Source organism: Carassius auratus, unplaced genomic scaffold, assembly GCF_003368295.1.
Source record: "Carassius auratus strain Wakin unplaced genomic scaffold, ASM336829v1 scaf_tig00015783, whole genome shotgun sequence".
In the NCBI taxonomy this organism is placed as follows: Eukaryota; Metazoa; Chordata; class Actinopteri; order Cypriniformes; family Cyprinidae; genus Carassius; species Carassius auratus.
This window is the reverse complement of record NW_020524621.1, coordinates 1-19,330: the sequence shown is the minus strand read 5'-3', so window position 1 is coordinate 19,330 and position 19,330 is coordinate 1. Positions and strand designations below refer to the sequence as shown.

Sequence of the window (19,330 nt, the reverse complement as noted above, 5' to 3'; positions counted from 1 at the left end):
TTTACAATGAAGCTTCAACTTTTGAATCTCTGAGATTAAGGGTTTGTTTGTCTTTGCCTTGAAAATAGTGCTCCCAGTGTTGCTCCCAGCTTAAATGCTTGGTGATTTCTCTGTAGCAGCCAGATTTTTCATTCTGAGCTGTTTCTACAGAGACCCATGTCGTTTTTAAGCTCTCGCCCTTGAAAGTTCAATTTAGGCAGAAGGTCTTCGCCATGCCAAAATTTGGCCTCTATCGTTCTCCATTAAAGCCTAAAGTTCAGCTGCAATTTCATGGTCTGCACTGCTGTTTATTTACATCCACGGTTTGGTCATTCATCGCTTGCCTATGTCTCACATAGATTGTGACTGTGGCATTTTGTGTGTTGGAACAAGTTAGGCACAGATTCTTAACCTGAAATTCAATGTTCATTCATCTGTATATATGTGTAGGTGTGTTCACTCAAATACTTTTAACAAGCATCCATGCACACACACAAAGAATAGTTGGGTAGATAGATAGATAGATAGATATCCCCCATCTCTCTCTGTCTCTCTCTTTCTGGGGAGGATGGCTGTACTGTGAAGGAGGGAGTATCAGTGTGCTGAGCCTGAGGAGAGGGAGGCAGGATCTGCTCTGATCCCTGAGGCCTCACTTCTCCTCCACTGCCTGTAATGAATGGAAAGACTGACCTGGTTGTGCTGCAGCCTGGGCTCATTTTGACCTGGTTCTCCTCCACACCATCATGCATCATCTCACCACTGTGGTGTTCGAGCAGCCCCAGGGCCCTCCTTTAACCAGCCCTTCCTCCATCCACACACCCACGCATGTGATGCTCTCGCAGAAACCCATGTCACTGCACCTTAAATCAGTTCTCTGAAAGGCCCCTGCAGCCCGACGGCTGACCAAATAACCCACTCCAGACATCACAACAAAGCTTTCCAGTTAAGGCCTGGTAGAGTGAAGAAAGGTCAGATGCAATGAATAGAAGAGATTTTTGACTTGAAGTGGACTTTTTAATATTTGAACGAACATGTACGGTAATTGTGCATTCATTTGTAAGCAAAGACTTTTCCTGCATTCCACATTCTGAAGCTCTGTCCATTTTATATTCACTGTAGTAAACACTCCCATTCTGAACTGTTAATGGTCTTTGTGATTGAATGTTTTATTTTAGCTTATAATGAGGCCTTTCTAAACATTAAAAATCTGCTTCTAATCAACAGACACTGGAGGCAATTCTTAGAATGACCTTATAGTCTCCTTTTATGAATCCGCATTAAGCCAGTGTCACACGCTTTGTCTCTCTTTCTTTTCTGTGAGTGTTTTACAGTAAATAATTATCATGTTAGGTGACCTGATTATATTAAACTATTTTCAGTATGTGCGGGACAGCTAGTGGTCGTGTTATGTAATGATCTGTTGCCGTGCAGGAAAATCATCCCCTCCTTGGGAAGTGGACTTCTCCTCCAATCAAGCTAATGCAGGTGGAACAGCGTGGAGAGCGCTTGTTGAGGGGGACAGGAGCAGGCAGAGTTTGTACTGACCGCACTTAGTAAAACAGACAGGCTAAAGTTCCCCCTGACATTCTCTGTACTCAGACAGCTCAGGTATAATAACTGTGAGTGTTTGTGGAGGAAGGCTGCCTGCAGCTGGACTAGTGTGGGTGAATTTACTTTTAATTAGTGTCTAATTACTGTCAACTCTTTCATGCTAAAACCGTCGAATCAGGTCTAAAGTTAGAATGACATTTGTGTCAGAAACATGGCCTTTGTGGGTAGTGCACATGCTCTGAAGAGTTGCACAGTGACAGATGAAATTCTAAGAGATAAAAATGAAAAACTGTGCTGAGAAAATAAACATATTTTGGAAAAAAATGTTGGGTTGTTTCAAGCCAACTTTGGGTTAAATATGGATTAACCCAAGTGCTGGGTTAAAAACTTAATTTAAAAAAATAAACCCAACTTTAGTTAGTTGGTTAGTCCATATTTGACCCAAAGTTAAAACGACAGTATTAATTCAGAATTCTTTGTGTGTGTGTTTTGTCATTTTTATGTCAAGATGCTCTCTCCAGGACTTTTGAAGCAACGCTTTCCTGTTATGACTCAATTTAAGAATTGTCCACACATGTCCTATGAGCATCTTATTATTCGTATTAGTAAAAGTAGTATTTTAATGTTGATTCTACATTTATTTAAGGGTTTAATTTTACAGATTAAAAAAAAAAAATCTCACCAAGGCTACATTTATTTAATTGAAAATACAATAAAACAGTAACATGTTGATTTAAAATAACAGTATTCTATTTTAATATATATTTTTAAATGAGGTTTTTCCTCTGATTGCTGAATTTTTCAAGGACACGATCTTCCAGAAATCATTCTAGTATGCTGATTTTGTGATCAAGAAATATTGAATCTTATCCTGTTTGATGCTGTGTGTGTATGTGTTATACAGTTTTCAGGATTCTTTGACATAATAAATAACATAATAAATGTCATGTTGACTTGCAATACATTTTTAATGCATCAGTTATCTCTAAACTATTGTGATAAATAAGTGTACTTATGGTAATGATTAAATGAGTCACAGCTGATTAATCAGTTAATCACATAACAAACTAATTGTTAATTAAGAAATAAAAATAACCAAATGTTTTAATTGTAGTGTTTTTATGATTAAATCACATTTAATCACATAATACTGTATGTTTAATTGAGTTATAATAATAATAAGAAGAACAACAAAAATAATAATTCAGATTTTTATTAAAAACCCATAAAACAATGAAAGTAGAATATTTTGGCAACATATTTTAACATTTAAAGCACCTTTGAAAAAAAAAAAAAAAACTTCTGGTGGTACTGGGATATCAGTCATCTCAGTCAGTGTGCATAGGATTTAAAGTAGATTAGAGCTGGTGTTTTTGTGTGTGAGCGTGTGATATGATCGGGCCGGGCTGTGTTTGGCTCCCTGTTTTCCGCGGCACATCCAGGAATCCGTGATTATCCTCTCTCATCCACAGAGGGAGCTTTTCTCACTCTGTCTGTGATAATGAGGGAGAGACTCGCAATGCCCTCAAGTCATTTCCTTTCTCCTCCCTCTTCTCCTCGCTCTCACTCTATCACTCATTCTTCACCGGCATCATGACTTCACTCCTCCACTCATCTCAGTTCCTGCTCACATTTCATCTGTGATTGGCTGTACTGACAGCTGCTTCTTTTTGTTTAGATGTCTCTCCACTGTTTTGTTTATGAATGCACCATGCAGTCAAAAGTTTTTAATGAAATTCACAGATGGAATTTAGCCTTTTGACATATTAAGTAAATGGCATGCAATGTTTTCTTTTTAATATGCAGAATTTAACTACAGCAGCCCCTTTTCTGTTCTCATTTTTAAACAAAATCAGTGGTAAACTTTGGATTGGTAAAACACGGTCAAATGTGTTACATATTGCGGAGTACCACATTCTTTTTGGTGGTTGAAAGCATAATCAAATTGGCGAAAATGTTTTATAAACAAACACATCCAGAGCTTATAACCTGACTGAGTGTAAATCATTTATGTTGTAACTCTTTACAATTATGCAAAGCTATCTGATTCTGTTTGTGTCTATATTCTGGATGCTGTGGTTCTGTTGAAATGTCTTTAGTATGTTTTATTGATAAGATTTACTATGTTGGCAATGGCTCTATTAGTCCTCTAGTTGGACCAGCACCAACCAGCTTAAACCGGCAATCCATGCTGGTCGTTTCTGCAGGGAATATATATTGTATTGTGTTTTCTATTGATTTTTGTTGTCTTCTATTACCAGGTGAAGGACTGTACAGCTGTTGAGACCTCCACCTTGCGGACTGATCTGATCATCAGGCTGCAGCAGCTGTCATGGATCTGAAGGAGCGCAGGCACCGTACACTGACCCACGGCCGCTGTGGGACAGATTTCCAGTTCACCACCTCCTCCTTGGACAACGATGAATGTCGCGTACCCACCCAGAAATCCTACAGCTCCAGCGAGACCCTGAAGGCTTTCGATCACGAGTCACGTCTGCATTATGGGGGATGTGTGGCTGACCTGGTGCATCATGAAGCAGATGAGTTCACCAGACAAGGAGGTAAAAATACAGAAATATACCACAAAGTAAAGAGATGCTTATATATACAGCACATCTGCAGCACAGAATTGGCAAATATATAGGGATCAGCCCTTAATGATCATACAGTATATACACATTGTGTGTGTGTGTGTGTGTGTGTATGTATGTATGTATGTATATATATATATATATATATATATATATATATATATATATATATATATATATATATATATATATATATATATATATATATATAAATTATTATTATTTTATTTTTTTACAAAAATGAATAATTTTTATATTAAGGATGCATTCGATTGATATTTGACATTTGTTACAAAAGATTTTTATTTGAAATAAATAAATGCTGCTCTTTGTAACTTTCTATCAGAGAATCCTGAAAAAATATCTTTCTTTAATGGTTTTCAAAACTGATAATAAGAAATAAAGGATAAAAATAAGAGAATGATTTCTCAAGAATCATGTGACACTGAATGATGGGTGCTGAAACTTCTATATAAAATATAATAAATCATAAATGGATAACAAATACTAAAATGATAATATTATTGTTATAATATTCTATACTATTTTTACTGTATCTTTGATTAAATAATAGAGCCTCGGCATGGTGAGCTTTTTTTAGAGCTTTTTTTCAGTAAATAAAGTGAAATAATTTTATTTTTAAATATATATATAATATAATAAATATAAAAAAAAATGTTTAACACTAATTTTCACCCTGTTCATTTTAACTTTATTAGAAAAAATATATATATATATATATTAAAAATGTGATGATTAACTTTGTTTCAGGGCAGATTTGTTTAATGGCATTGTGTGCACTAGAAACAAAGTGTGATGATATAAACTTTAGACATGAATATACTAAGTAGTCTGTTGAGTCTTGCATACTACAGTTAGAGAATACAAGAGTATACATGTATGAATCTCATAAAGGTGGATATGTTGTGCAATGTTTCAAAAGAACATTGTTTCACTTTATAAATATTCAGTTTTGTTCATAACTCATAGTTTGTTCTAAATGTAAAGGTTAACGTGTTACCAAAAAAAATTAAAGGAAAAACAAAATCAATTTGCTTCATTTTGTTTTTGACAATTCTGCCCTAAAAAGGCAACATACTATAACTACAGTACACCACCACCAACAAAACCAAAACATGGTTCACCTTTTTGGAGTGTACATTTACTATGTTTTGCCTTTGCAAAGCAGAATATGAAGTAATTTAGATGTATCAGGAATCATTCTGAAATTAGATGATGATTCACTTTGCATTCTCACACCTAGTTAGAGACTAATATGATTTAATTTTGCTCTTATTTTAGGGTATGTGCAGAGAAAATGTAAAGGTGAATATATTTTGATTCAATGTTTTTGGACATGGATATCTCTGTGTGTTGTACAGTTAAGGTGTGAAACATTAAAGCAGGACAGTGTATTGTGTTGCAGGCCATGTCACCAGTAGCTGATCCTTCTGCTCTGTGTTTATGCATTCTGCTGGAGAGAATTGCAACCTGATCTTAGAGTGGTTACTTCAGTTACAGGAAGTACCTCCAATTCCACCCCCATGCTGCTTCAAATGTGTCACCAATTCCCAGCGGACGTTTCCCAGCCTGATGCCACTGATCCGCCGTCACCTGTTCAGTCTTAGCCATCTTATAACTTACGTCGGTCGACCCACTTCATGCCTCAGGCTGTAGACTTGTTGCTGACTCTGTGCAGGGATGTTCGGCACAGTGCCAAACTGCAGATGCATGCTAAAATAGCAGGAGACCTTTGATCGGCGAGGATCTAAATTGAAGGTGACTGGCTTACTAGATCAGACTTGACTCATTGGTTTAGATAATCTTGTCTTTTACATCCTTTTTGAATGTCTTTGATGATGCTAATAAGAGAAGCCAGCCACTGAGGCTGGCTAGAAAAGGAAGCAGTAACAGGAAGAGAGGGAGCGAGTTCTGAAATGCAGTGGCATCATAATGAGCAGGCTGCCGCAGATCCGGAGCGAAGCTGTGGATGGGTCATCTTTGAAAAAGGCAGTGTCAGGCCTGCGAGTCGTCCTCTGCGTGAGCCACTGCTGGTGCCGCATTGATTGCACCGAAATGGATTTCAACTCGATGTCATTGATCACAGTCAGACCGAGTGAAAGAGGAAGACAAACCCGCTGGAGAGATTGCAGCCTCTTTTTTTTCTCCCTCCATTCAACTGTTTCTTGCCACAGTACTTAGCCACTGACAACAGATCCCAGAGCTCTTGCAGTCCGGGGTGAAGTGGCCAGCGGTCCCTGGGGGATGTGCGGTGACAGTGAGCAGGAATTATGGGTAGGTGTAGAGAGCTGGATGGAGGGAGGACAGATAGACAGACTGACAGGCGCAGCTGCTGTGGAGAAGCAGAGTTGGTGGCCATCAGATTGATGCCGCTCGGTTACTTAAGGCGATAGTGGCTCACTGACTGCAGATGCATCCCTGGGAAGTGTTGCCAAAGGAGACTAACAGTGTGCAGGGGCCATATGTAACAGCACTTAAAGGGCACTGCCAAATTACGCTCCTCTCTCCCGCTCACTCACATAGTCATCACTGCCCAAATGGACAGTCCAACCTTTCACTCCAACTCCATTTGGTGTTTGTGGACTCTGCATGCTCGTAATCTCTTACTGAGAGCAGATTTGACTATTAATGCTCCACACAAGTCTCTTTTGCTCTGTGGGATATGAGGACATGCTAACAGCTCAGGAATGTCATTTAGACAGCATTAATACTGTACTTAAAGCCTTCTTATATATATATATATATATATATATATATATATATATATATATATATATATATATATATATATATATATATATATATTTATTTAAGGGATAAATGGTACCATTGCTGATTTTTATTTATTTAATGATATTGGATTCTTAAATGGTTGTGTTAATAAAATGTAATGCACTTAGCAAATCTATTTAATTTTGTACTACATGTTATATTTTTAATTTTTCATGTTTTATTTTTAACTTAGTGTTTTATCTATACTAAATAGTATAGACTTTTAATAACATAAATTGGTTAGTGGAAAATGACACAGCATCATAAATAATTAAGAAAATGTTTTAAACAATAAGTAATTAGTATCAGCCAGAATTTCCATAGCAGCACATTTCCTAATAACTTTATGCAGCCAATTTTCAAGCTGTAATTTATGCAATTTATCAGATCTTAGAGTATTTATTATATATTAATGGTTTTAATAAGATCACCCAGAAGACCAAGAATACGACAAAGACGACGACCAAGACAATGAAGACGACGACGATGAAGGAATGACAACATTATTAATAATCTGAAAAAGTAAATTTAGCCAGAAATATTAATTTAACTTTAATGCTAAAATAATTGACACACTCAAAAATATACAAACTGCATATGTACACATAAATTCTGTCCCCTTTTTAATTAAAGGATAACCCACCCAAAAATTGCAAATCTTGTTTTCTAACCCTCATATCAATCCAAACCTATATGGCTTTGTATTTTTTTTTTTCTGTGGAACATAATAGAAGATAGTTTGAAGAATGTTGGTGACCAAACAATTTTAGTTCCCATTGATTCAGTGGAAGTCGATGGAAAACAAAACGGTTGATTACCAACAAAATATATATATATTTTTCTGTTCCACAGAGAAAAGAATGCATATAGGTTTGGAATGACATGAGGATGAGTAAATAATGACAGAAATTCAATTTTTCCCTTTAAGTAATTTGCAGTTAGTTGTTAGGTGTGACATTTCAGTGGAAAATTGCACTTAATCAGTCAAATTGGTTGCAAATGACATAGTATTGAATTGATGAGGAGAGGAAGAGTCTTAGTATCCCGGGCTTTGATTATAATTGATCTGGCCACTTATTTCTATAAACATGATGTGTAAGACGTGTCAGTAATGGGCCCTCTTAGGTGAAAATTAAAAGTGAGCTGGGCTCTTTGGCTCACTGGTGGCTCTCAAGCGTATGGTCCAACTGTGAGCAGTAGCGCAGAAGATCGTATGTTCCACCACTCTTTGCCTCTCTATGTCTTCACACCCAATTGGCAGTCCTACCTGCCTACCTAACTGTATTAAATGTGCATCTGGGTTTTTATAGACTGTCATCACTTGTCACGCCACACAGAATGACAATTAGTTGCCGAACTAATGAGTTTCACATCAGGGGCTTTAGCGGTCCCTCGGGGTGTTTGTTTGTTTGGATCCAGATTGATCTTGGATTTGTGTGTTGGTTCTTGTTCCGTACGTCATAGGCTCTGTTGTGGATTCCAGAGGACCACGGCACCCTGCCTAACCCCTAATTCCTACTTTATGAGCTAACTAAACAAGCAGATAGCTTGCGCTTGGTATTCAGAGAGAAGCGAGAAAGAGCTAGTCATATTCTGTTTAGGAGCCCCTCAGCAGTATGTATGTGACATTGTGCTCGACTTTTCCCTCTCCGTCCCTCCCTCATCACCCCACAGCTGTTGTTTTGATATGGAATTAGCTGTCAAGTCACACTTTTTGTTGATTGTTTTGTTTTGTTGATTCAGTGCTTTGTTGGTGTGTTGCAATAAATCTAGGCAGGAAAAGATCAAAGGGAGAACAAAAGAACCTGGCGGGTATTAAAAATAAAAGACTAAATTAAACGATTAAATGCAGTCTCTCCCTCTCCGTCTCTCTGTCTCTTGCTCTCCTCGTCACATTCGATTTCTCATTGCCCTGTAGCCTCGTCCACTCTCCCCAACACCCTGAAACTCTTTCACATCAACCTTGAGACAGCTGAGAGTTTTCTTGTTTGCTCGTTGATGGCTTGGGAATTTGTTTCAAGTGCCCCCGAAGCTTCAGATGCCTCCTCTGTCTGTAACTGCTTGTCAAGGCATTACAAGCAAAGCAGCTCATTTCATGGCAATGATATGTATGCCTCATGTATTTAATTAACCCCCAAAACAGCAGAAATATGTTAAAACATTGATCCTTTTACATGGAATGAAAGTTTAATCACGTTATTTGACATTCGTTTTTTCAAACAACATTTTCATTTGCATGTTTTAAAAAGAATCAGACATTACATTTGAGACAGAGAGTGATTTAGCACATACAGTATGTACCATTTCTCTTTATTTTAATCCAAATATTTGCCTCACTTAGTTGATTTAGTTTTGTCGTTTGTTTTTTTCCCAGTACTAAAATTAGCACAATACATTTAACAGTGCTGCAGTATTTGGACAGTCTCCACTCACTGCCGATCTTAGGTTGCATGTATATGCCAGCAGGCTTACAATAATTGCATTAACAGGTCCCTTAATCTTTTAAGAATTTAATATGGCATATTCTTTCTGAAAGCCTTTAATCTGTTCTGGAATCTCTCAAGGCAAATGCACATCATGATCACAGCCAATATTGTTTTATAATGTTATCTTGATTCCCCTGAGGGCTGAATCATTTATTTTTATATTTACACAAGGCCTCTGCAATTTAGGTCGAAGAAACCCCTACTAATAATTACTACTACTACTACTACTACTACTACTACTATCAACATTTTGTCAATGTGTCTAATTGGTTTCATTTATAGTGTGTGTGTGTGTGTGTGTGTGTGTGTGTGTGTGTGTGTGTGTGCTCTTGTTTTTGTGACACATCAGGACACAACTCTGTATAATGACATGGGTATGACACAGGTATTACAAGGAGAGGGTGACTTATGAGGACATAACCCATATGCCCATTTTTCAAAGCGCTTATAAACCGTACCGAATGAGTTTTATTGCAAAAGTAAAAATGCACAAAGTTTCCTGTGAGGGTTAGGTGTAGGGTTGGTGTAGGGCCATTGAATATACAGTTTGTACAGTATAAAAAACATTACGCCTATGGGATGTCCCCACTTTTCACAAAAACAAACGTGTGTGTGTGTGTGAAGTGCCATACCCTTCACAAACAGCTATAGCTTACAACTAAATAAAAAAATAAAAATACAACTATTTTTAAAGATGCTCTAAAGTGAACAAAATGCAAAACAAGCTTTTGAGCTTTACATTAAAGCAAATACATTGCTTGGCAAGCACCAACAACTAAAAGAAAAAGATAGCTTACCAGCTATGTCCTTCTGGGTCTCAGTACCTTGTGTCTCAGTAAGCCGTACTTCAGAACACCCTTTGTGCATGGTAAATCACTGTAGCAGCAGTGGGTGGCTGAGACGTCTAATGAAGGAGCTTAACAGGGCATCATTTCCAAAAAGACAAGACTCAGTGGGCAGTCTGAGCCCTGAAGGCCATCAGGGGGTCAGCTGGTACTTAATAGCACTCATGATACGCTGGTTAAACTCACAGTTTGGACAGCTGTGACACCTCTTCTGACACCATCCTGCTAAGCTCTGCCTAATTGCCGATGGCATTGCCTGTATCTCTCAGGCTGTTGTTTTATCCCTCTGTAGGAATGATTCTTTAATTATTAAAAGTTTGGTACAGTATAGCGTGGCTAAGTGGCTGCAATTTGGGGTGCGTTTGCCCTTGGATTCAATTATGGCACTACAGGTGCACCTCAAATTAGAATATCGTGGAAAAGTTAATTTATTTCAGTATTTGGTTCTTTTGTGAAGATTTTGGCTCACATTTAACAAAAACCTACCAATAAGAAAAAAAAAGTATGTTCTGGAAAGTATGTTAATTTACTGTACATGTACGCAATACTTTGTAGGGTTTTTTTTTTGTTGTTGTTGCTTTTAATTATTGCTTCAATTCAGCGTGGTGAGGTTTCTTTGACAGTGGCCTTCAGCTCTTCTGCATTTTTTTGGTCTCTTGTTTCTTTTTTTCTCTTGACAATACCCCATAGATTCTCTCTGGGGTTCAGGTCTGGTGGGTTTGCTGGCCAGTCAAGCACACCAACACCATGGTCATTTAACCAACTTTTGGTGCTTTTGGCAGTGTGGGCAGGTGCCAAATCCTGCTGGAAAATGAAATCAGCATCTTTAAAAAGTTGATCAGCAAAAGAAAGCATGAAGTGCAGTGCAGTGACTTTGGTTTTCAAAAAACACAATGGACCAACACCAGCAGATGACATTGCACCCCAAATCATCATGGACTGTGGAGACTTCAAGCATCTTGGGCTATGAGCTTCTCCACCCTTCCTCCAGACTCTAAATTAAATACAAAACTTGCTCTCATCTAAAAAGAGGACTTTGGACCACTGGGCAACAGTCCAGTTAGCCTAGGTAAGACGCCTCTGACGTTGTCTGTGGTTCAGCAAATTCCTTGACAAGTCTGTGTGTGGTGGCTCTTGATGCCTTGACCCAGCCTCAGTCCATTCCTTGTGAAGTTCACTCAAATTCTTGGATTCATTTTGCTTGACAATACTCATAAGGCTGTGGTTGTGTTGGTTGTGCATCTTTTTCTTCCACACTTTTCTTTCAACTCAACTTTCTGTTAACATGCTTGGATAAAGCACTCTGTGAACAGCCAGCTTCTTTGACAATGAATGTTTTGTGGCTTACCCTCCTTGGGTGTCAAATGTTTGTCTTCTCAACTTTCTAGTGAACCAAACTGAGAGACTTTGGAAGGCTCAGGAAACCTTTGTAGAGCCCCTTTCACACTGCACGTCGGACCCGCAATATTCCCGTAACATTGCCTGGTCGCCTTCTGTGTGAAAGCAACCACGTCCCGGAATTGATTACCGAATTGAACCCGGGTCGGGGACCTAGTAACATTGCAGTAATCGATCCGGAATGAGCGCTGTGTGAACCAGATCTAATTCCGTATCGAAGTGATGAAGTGCGTTATCGCGCAACTCTTTTACCGGCTGTTTTGAAGGAAGATCAACGTTCGCGATGAAAACATATGTGCAAACTGTAATGAAGCAGAGATCAGTTAGTTCCTCACTTTCCGCGCTGACGCCGAGATCGTTTGCTTGCTTCAGTTAAAGTATAACGTGCCAAGCGTTGTCGACTCGTACATTACACGTCACGCGCTGATGTCACGTGTCGTTGCGGGATCTTCAAGGGTTGTGTGTGAAAGCACGCACATATACCGGGTCATCACTGGCAGTGTGAAAGTGCCAAATCTAGTGACCAGGGAACAATTACAGGAACACTTTACCCCTGTATTTGCCGGAAGCACAGTGTGAAAGGGGCTTAGGTGTTGAGTTGATTAGCTGATTGGCATGTCACCATGTTCTAATTTGTTGAGAATTGGTGGGTTTGTGTTAAATGAGAGCCAAAATCATCACAATTAAAAGAGCCAAAGACTTAAACTACTTAAAGCTGCAGTAGGGAACTTTTGACGCTCTAGCGGTTAATAAACAGAACTGCTTGCGTCTTGCGGAAGAACATCGTAGCCGGAACTACTTCTCTCTGTTTATGTCTATAAAGAATCACAAAAGCACTGGGTTACTCCGCCACAGTACCCCCGAAGCAATCTAAAATAGTCCAAATATAAACACTTATTATAGGTGCACCCTAGTGATTCAGGACAAGCCAAAAACACGGTTTGGAAAATGGATTCATGGTGTACTCGCTTATTATATACATTTTTCTACATTTTGAACACAAACAAAGTTACGGACCGCAGCTCTGATTGGTTGTTTTTTACCGGGAGCGGATGACTTTCTGCAAATGGCAATAGGACACTGGGAGGAGCCAGAGGAGCTTGATTTTTTTCACAGATTATCTGTCTCATATTCTACTGTCAGGACATAATGACAGGTTTAACAAATATGTAAAAATATATTTTTACAAAAGTTCCCTACTGCAGCTTTAAGTCTGTGTGCACTGAATTTATTTATTCCACAAGTTTCACAATTTGAGTTGAATTACTGAAATAAATGAACTTTTCCCACGACATTCTAATTTATTGAGATGCACCTGTGTGCTGCTGAGCGCAGGGTATTCAATACTTTGTCAAATCTAGTCTTATAAAGCATATTGCTCAGTGACCTGAGACTCTCCATAAACCATTCAGACATGTTTCAAGGTTTTTTATTTTATTTTTTTTATTTTTTTCAGAGGTTAACATGACACTTTGTATAATGAGAAGCAAGTTTGTGGTGTAATGTGAAATACTGAAGGTCTCAAATTAGAGGTACATTTTTGTGCTCTCTTGTTTGATTAGGAAATACAACTCAAGCTATTATGCGAGTGTAATGGAGTGCTAAATGCAGACAGATGTTTTGATAAAGTTGTCACCACGAATGTAAAAACTGTTAACCAGATGCCGCCAATGGGACCCCAACTCAAATGCCAAAAATAAACTCACTCTCTTTGGGCTCCCCTAGGCTTTAGATCTGCATCCTTCAGGTCTTCAAACATGTCAGGCTTTTGCAGTATTCCGTATGTGTTGGTGTTAATACCATAGGCTTATGTTGGGTGGTTTATAAGAAACAAAATGGTTCCCAGTGGGGTCAGATCTATTTCTGCAGATTAATTAAAAGGTGTTGAGTGGCCGTGCGGCACGGGTGGCTCACATGGGGCAGGGCGTTTGACACTGAGGGCCCTGTTCTTACTTAGCTGTTAACTCTATGTCCCAACATTAATGGAGGCCCTAATGATGTGTTATGCATCTTGGGAACTAAGTATGCTGTGAAAACTCACCAGACACCCACTGCTGAGCATAAACCCTCTCAATTAACAGCCTGCCCTTCTGAGACCACCGATGATAGCATACCACCTACAGTGCCAGCATGCCCCACGCAGGATTTGATGTCACAGGGACAGGTGGGAGGCTCTGAATCAGATGTGATCCTCACACGTTCAGATGATGCGGTGCTTTTTGCTCTGTATGTGCAGTGTTGGGAGACATTATTTTTACAGTAAGGTGTTAAAGCATTGCGCGATTCCTTATAAAAATAACTAGTTGTGTCACATCTTGACATTTTATATTGAACACGCATCTATTTACTTTTTTGTTTCTTTTTGCAGCACTAGATGAGAAAGCACTTGTATGTTTCAAGATTCAGTTCTGTCAAAATAAGAGCCATTTAACTTAGTTAAATGGATTTTTTTTTAATGGAAATGGAAAATGGGGAAAATAAAATGCATTAATAATAACTACCATGATAACAATACCATTAAACAGTTTTGAGTCCATGAGATGTCATCCACAACTGTTAGCCAATCATAGCAGTGGGCTTTTACACTTGGTTTGGTATTCTAACTCGCTGACAATTATTCATTTTAAAATGTGCTTCCTACATATTTTATGTAGGCGTGACAACTTAAAAATGGTGTACCCCATGTGTAACTCTTCCCCAAGTTTCTTTTAAAAGAGGTAAAGTTTCAATTTGTGGAGTGGCAGATTTAAATAAGATTCAGGCAGCGCTCACTTATTCTCGAAGGTTCCCACAGAGTCATTTCCTCAGCGCATGCCTTCAGTAACAATAATAACCATCAGCCCACAGAACATGAACAAACATGCAGCACAAAGACGCTCCCTGGAGCAGGTCCATTACCCGCCATCATCAGTAGTGGGGTGTGGGGGTTTCTAGAGAGACCACAGAGAGGCATGCAGATCTAGACGAAGAAATCACATCCTTCTCCCTGCTCAAGCGGAGGTCTTTTTATATTACTCAAATGGGCAATCAGCCCCCTCTCTCAGAAAAGTCAAATGCTTCTTTCATGGGTCTGATGAAGTATAATGACCAGAGGACAATTTCCACTCTTGGGGCCTAAAATGGGATTTGTAAGGCCTGTAAATTACCTCAGTGTGCATTCGGGCACCGGTTTTAACCGGCTTTAATGCAAAAAGACATAGGCTGAAACACACCTCCAGCCTGGATACGAGCACTGGATGTTAAATTAGCATCTCTACAAAGACCCTTCTTTAAGACCCTCCGCAACTCTCCTGCGGTCTTAAGAATCAATGAAATTAGTTCTGAACTTTTTCATAATTTGGCTCCTTAAAAATAATGGAAATTGAGATGAAGGATGTTGGTGAGGTTACAGAAAGTAATTTCTAAGATGTAATGGATGGATGAATAGATAGATATAAAGATAGAGAGATCCATTACTTTAGATGAGTTGACAGGTCTTTAAATAACACCATCCACAACTGTGAACTCAGATCTGCACAGATGGCTTCTTACACACACAGACACACACACACAATTAATCACTGTGATAGAGTATCACTTTTTCCTCTTTCCAATGATCTGCCACTCACTTTCTCTACCAGTTTTTACTGTATTTATTTGCATTTATATTTACATTTATTCACTTGGCAGATTCACCAAAGTAGCTTAAAAATGTACGTACTCTACATTGATGTAAAGCTAAAATAGCCAACATCTAAAAACTTATGGTTATGATAATCTGTTAACTTACTGTATATACATTAGAGATAAAAAGTAGAGTATTTTATGAAATATGTACATACTGTATGTATAAAGAATTTGAGCATTTTTAGTACTGATCTCAGAGTTGCTGAGTTGTACAGCTTGTGGTACTGTTTCCTAGCACAGCCTGAAAAAACATGCAAATTATAATATTGTTGACTGTTGACTGTTTGTAATATTTCTGTAAAATTTCTGTTAATTAAATAACCCTGAAAAATAGTGTTAATAATGTGTAGAATTATTATTAATTTTTTTACTTTTTCTGGCCCACACAATTTAGTATATGCAGTTGTCTTTCCATACAGCTAGTAAAAGCATGACCTATAAATGGTATATGTTCAGGTGGTGAAAATTTTTTATGGAAATGGAAAATGGGGAAAATAAAATGCATTAATAATAACTACCATAATAACAATACCATTCAACAGTTTGGAGTCCATGAGATGTCATCCACAACTGTTAGCCAATCATAGCAGTGGGCTTTTACACTTGGTTTAGTATTCTAACTCACTGACAATTATTCATTTTAAAATGTGCTTCCTACATATTTTATGTAGGCGTGACAACTTAAAAATGGTGTACCCCATGTGTAACTCTTCCCCAAGTTTATTTTAAAAGAGGTAAAGTTTCAATTTGTGGAGTGGCAGATTTAAATAAGATTCAGGCAGCGCTCACTTAAAATTTTTTGCTGGTAAACAGTAGTTTATAATATAAAAAAGTGATGATTTAGACAACTTAGATACACTGTATTTGATAGCTGTAGGAAGCAGTTTGGCAACCTCAGCAAATGCATGACATGTAGGAATCAAGTTCTACTATTTGAGGACCACTGTCAGGAAAAGATTGAGCACAGGAAATAGAAAGCCAAAGGTTAGGAAAATATGGAGCATGGTGGCTCTTACAACAGCCACTGACAGCACAGGTGAAGTGTGTGCAACGAAGAAAGAGACATGATCTCCAATCAGAGGAGCTTATGAGAGACATAAATTCCAGATTCTCAGAGGGAATGAAAATTGTGTAATTGAGTACATAACCTACAAGGAGTTGCCTCATGTTGTAAAAAGCACTGCATCCACCAGCCAGTGTGTAATTCTGAGCATCTGAAGTGTTCAAGAAGAGAGAATGAAATGCACACACACACGAATGTTGTATTTTGAAGAACTTTAAAAGAACATATTGAAGTTTTGAGACATCTTGATAATATTACAAGGTCTTGGGTTTGGGATGGTGGGTTTGTTTTTGCTGCCTCTCTATGTGACAGACCACCTCCTCTGGGAGTTGTGATTTCGACAGGCTTTGAGTGTGTTTTTGGGATCGGTCCCCACTCCGGGAATGATTCCCAGTTTGAGAAAAAGATGCCCATTCTTTTGGTATACTATGGTATTTTTCCATCTGGCAGTACTATAAATTTGTAAACATAAGAAGGGAGCATGATGGTCTATTTCTTCACAGTCTGCAGATCTGAAACATTAGGCTTGTATGTGTCTCCATGGCTTCACTGCCTCTAAACTAACCCGAAATGCTTTGAAATTTCTTGTGATTTCAGTGCTACATTGATTATTTGATATCAAATGGATTGCATGCATATATTTTAAATGTAACTTAAGTGTCCTTTTTGAGCCATTGTACATTAGGGAATATGAACAAAATATTTGTCATGTCTCAGTCTAATCTGCATACTCACAACTGTTACACAAACACGTACAAACCTTGGAATACATTTTTGTTTGTTTGTGGTTTTCTGTTTTATACAAACCGGTTTTATTCTTTTTTGGGGCTTTTATGAAAAGCAATATCAAACACTGCACAGTGGGAAAACCTGTTTATGAGGTGTTGGAAGAAATGTTAGCAGTGCAGTACATGAAGCTGATTTCATTTAGAGGTGATAAATGTATCAGGTTAGAAGTTTGTTGAGTATTAAATGTGGTGTTTTGTGTTGTTGTTGCCCTCGCAGAGTACATGGATCTCTCCCCATTCCTGAGCTACTTCATGTCAGGTACAGTACGGTCTGGTTAGACTGATAGCAGTACTAGCTGTGTTTCTAGCATTACTTGTAGCATAGAACAATCTAGAGTTATTTTGTAGCTGTGTAGTTATATTAGCATTTGTAAATGTGGCCAGTTCTCACAGCATAAAACTTAAAGGGTTAGTTCACCCAAAAATGAAAATTGTCATTAATGACTCACCCTCATGTCGTCCCAAACCCGTAAGACCTCCATTCATCTTCGGAACACAGTTTAAGATATTTTAGATTTAGTCTGAGAGCTTTATGAGTGTGTTCACGATGCTGCTGACGTGTTTTCTGGTGTGCCCAATAACAAAGATAACACGTCAGCAGTGTCGTACGTCAGCAGCTTCACTGCAGTGTTGTGAACGTGCTCACAACAGACCCGGAAGAGAAGACAATGCTGAATAACATCATCATTTTTGTTATTTTTGGACAAAAAATAATTTTCGATGCTTCAACAAATTCTAACAGACCCTCTGATGTCACATGGACTACTTTGATGATGTATTTCTTACCTTTCTGGACATGGACACTTTACCGTACATACAGGTTTCAATGGAGGGAATGAGAGCTCTCGGACTAAATAAAAAATATCTTAAACTGTGTTTCCGAAGATAAAAGGAGGTCTTACGGGTTTGGGACGACATGAGAGTGAGTCATTAATGACATAATTTTTAATTTTTGGTAATTTTAATTAGTAATTTTAAAAAGAAGAATTATCTTCGATCTACCATATTCAGAAGTGGTTTGTGTTTTATGTCCCACTCACCACATAATCAGGAATAAAGCGACTATGAATGGTCTCTTGATTTTAACGAATATCGATCTTAAAGAGTGTTAATGAATGAAATCGCTTCTTCGTTTACAGCTGATTGGAGGGCATGCATTGACTATTTTAATTACTTGGAGAGAAGAAATTGGTTGGGCATGCCCTTTCTCTAATTGTTTCCCACAGCCTGTCCTTAATTGGGACTCTGTTGTGTTTATCGATTCAGTTTGATGTGCTTTAGTTTTGGATGATGTGCGCTATATATATTGGTTAGTAGAGGGCTTCTGTCCAGTCCCTGTGAATGCAGTAGTCGAGGTTTTGTGTAGTGCATGAGCGCAGTCACATTCATCAAGTAGGAGGTGTCGATGCTGTGAGGGAAATTTCACAGCAGGTAAAGAGCTGCAGGATAAAATAGGCCCCTTAGCCCTGCACCACACATAACCTGACGTCTGAGCTGACGTCTACTGATTTGAGCTGTTAAACCTCAGGCTCCTGCTGCCCCCCTTTGCTTTGTGAGTCTCTGCCTTAATATAGTTTGAATGTTCAATTCAGTTCTATTCAATTTATTTGTATAGTGTTTTCCACAGTACATGCTGTATTGTTCCAAAGCAGCTTTACAAAGAATAGTTGCCTTAAAACCTCCAGAGAAAACATAGTGACAAGGAAAACTAACATTTATCTGAAGTGTGTGTGTACTAAGAGAGAGAGAGAGAAAGAGAGAGATGCAAAGGTTGTGAAAATAACATTTGTTTTGTACATGCCATCGGACTTTGTGTTAAAGACTTTGAAGCTGACAGTGCACTGTGAAACTAGTCCATTAGTTTAGTTGGTTAACTTCCTTGTTTAGTATAGCTGCAGTGTGTGTAAATGACTTTGTTTCTTCAAGGATGAATCAAAGCAGCATCAATGACTTCTCTCAGGCCATTTCCTCCGTACGCATCAACGACTGAGTGATTGTGTTTTTTTTTTTTGTTTTGTTTTTTTACCACTTTAGGGAACTTTACTTTAGCTGAGCTGGGCATTTGTGAACCAGCACCGCATCAGAACGCATACTGCCCGGACATCGGCCTCTTACAGCGCGGCTACTCTCTGAGCGCCGGCTCAGATGCAGACTCCGACCCAGAGGGCCC

At 38.4% G+C, this 19,330-nt stretch overlaps 1 protein-coding gene across 1 annotated transcript; it reads left to right on the top strand.

The window, feature by feature from the left end:
• Window positions 1–3,743: 3,743 nt before the first annotated feature.
• Window positions 3,744–19,322, top strand: LOC113074938 (teneurin-2-like; the record flags this gene model as incomplete). Its single annotated transcript, XM_026247644.1, has 2 exons — window positions 3,744–4,091; window positions 19,195–19,322. Coding segments are annotated over exons 1-2 (357 nt in total), but the record flags the coding sequence as incomplete, so codon positions are not given.
• Between the last annotated feature and the right edge of the window lie 8 nt (window positions 19,323–19,330).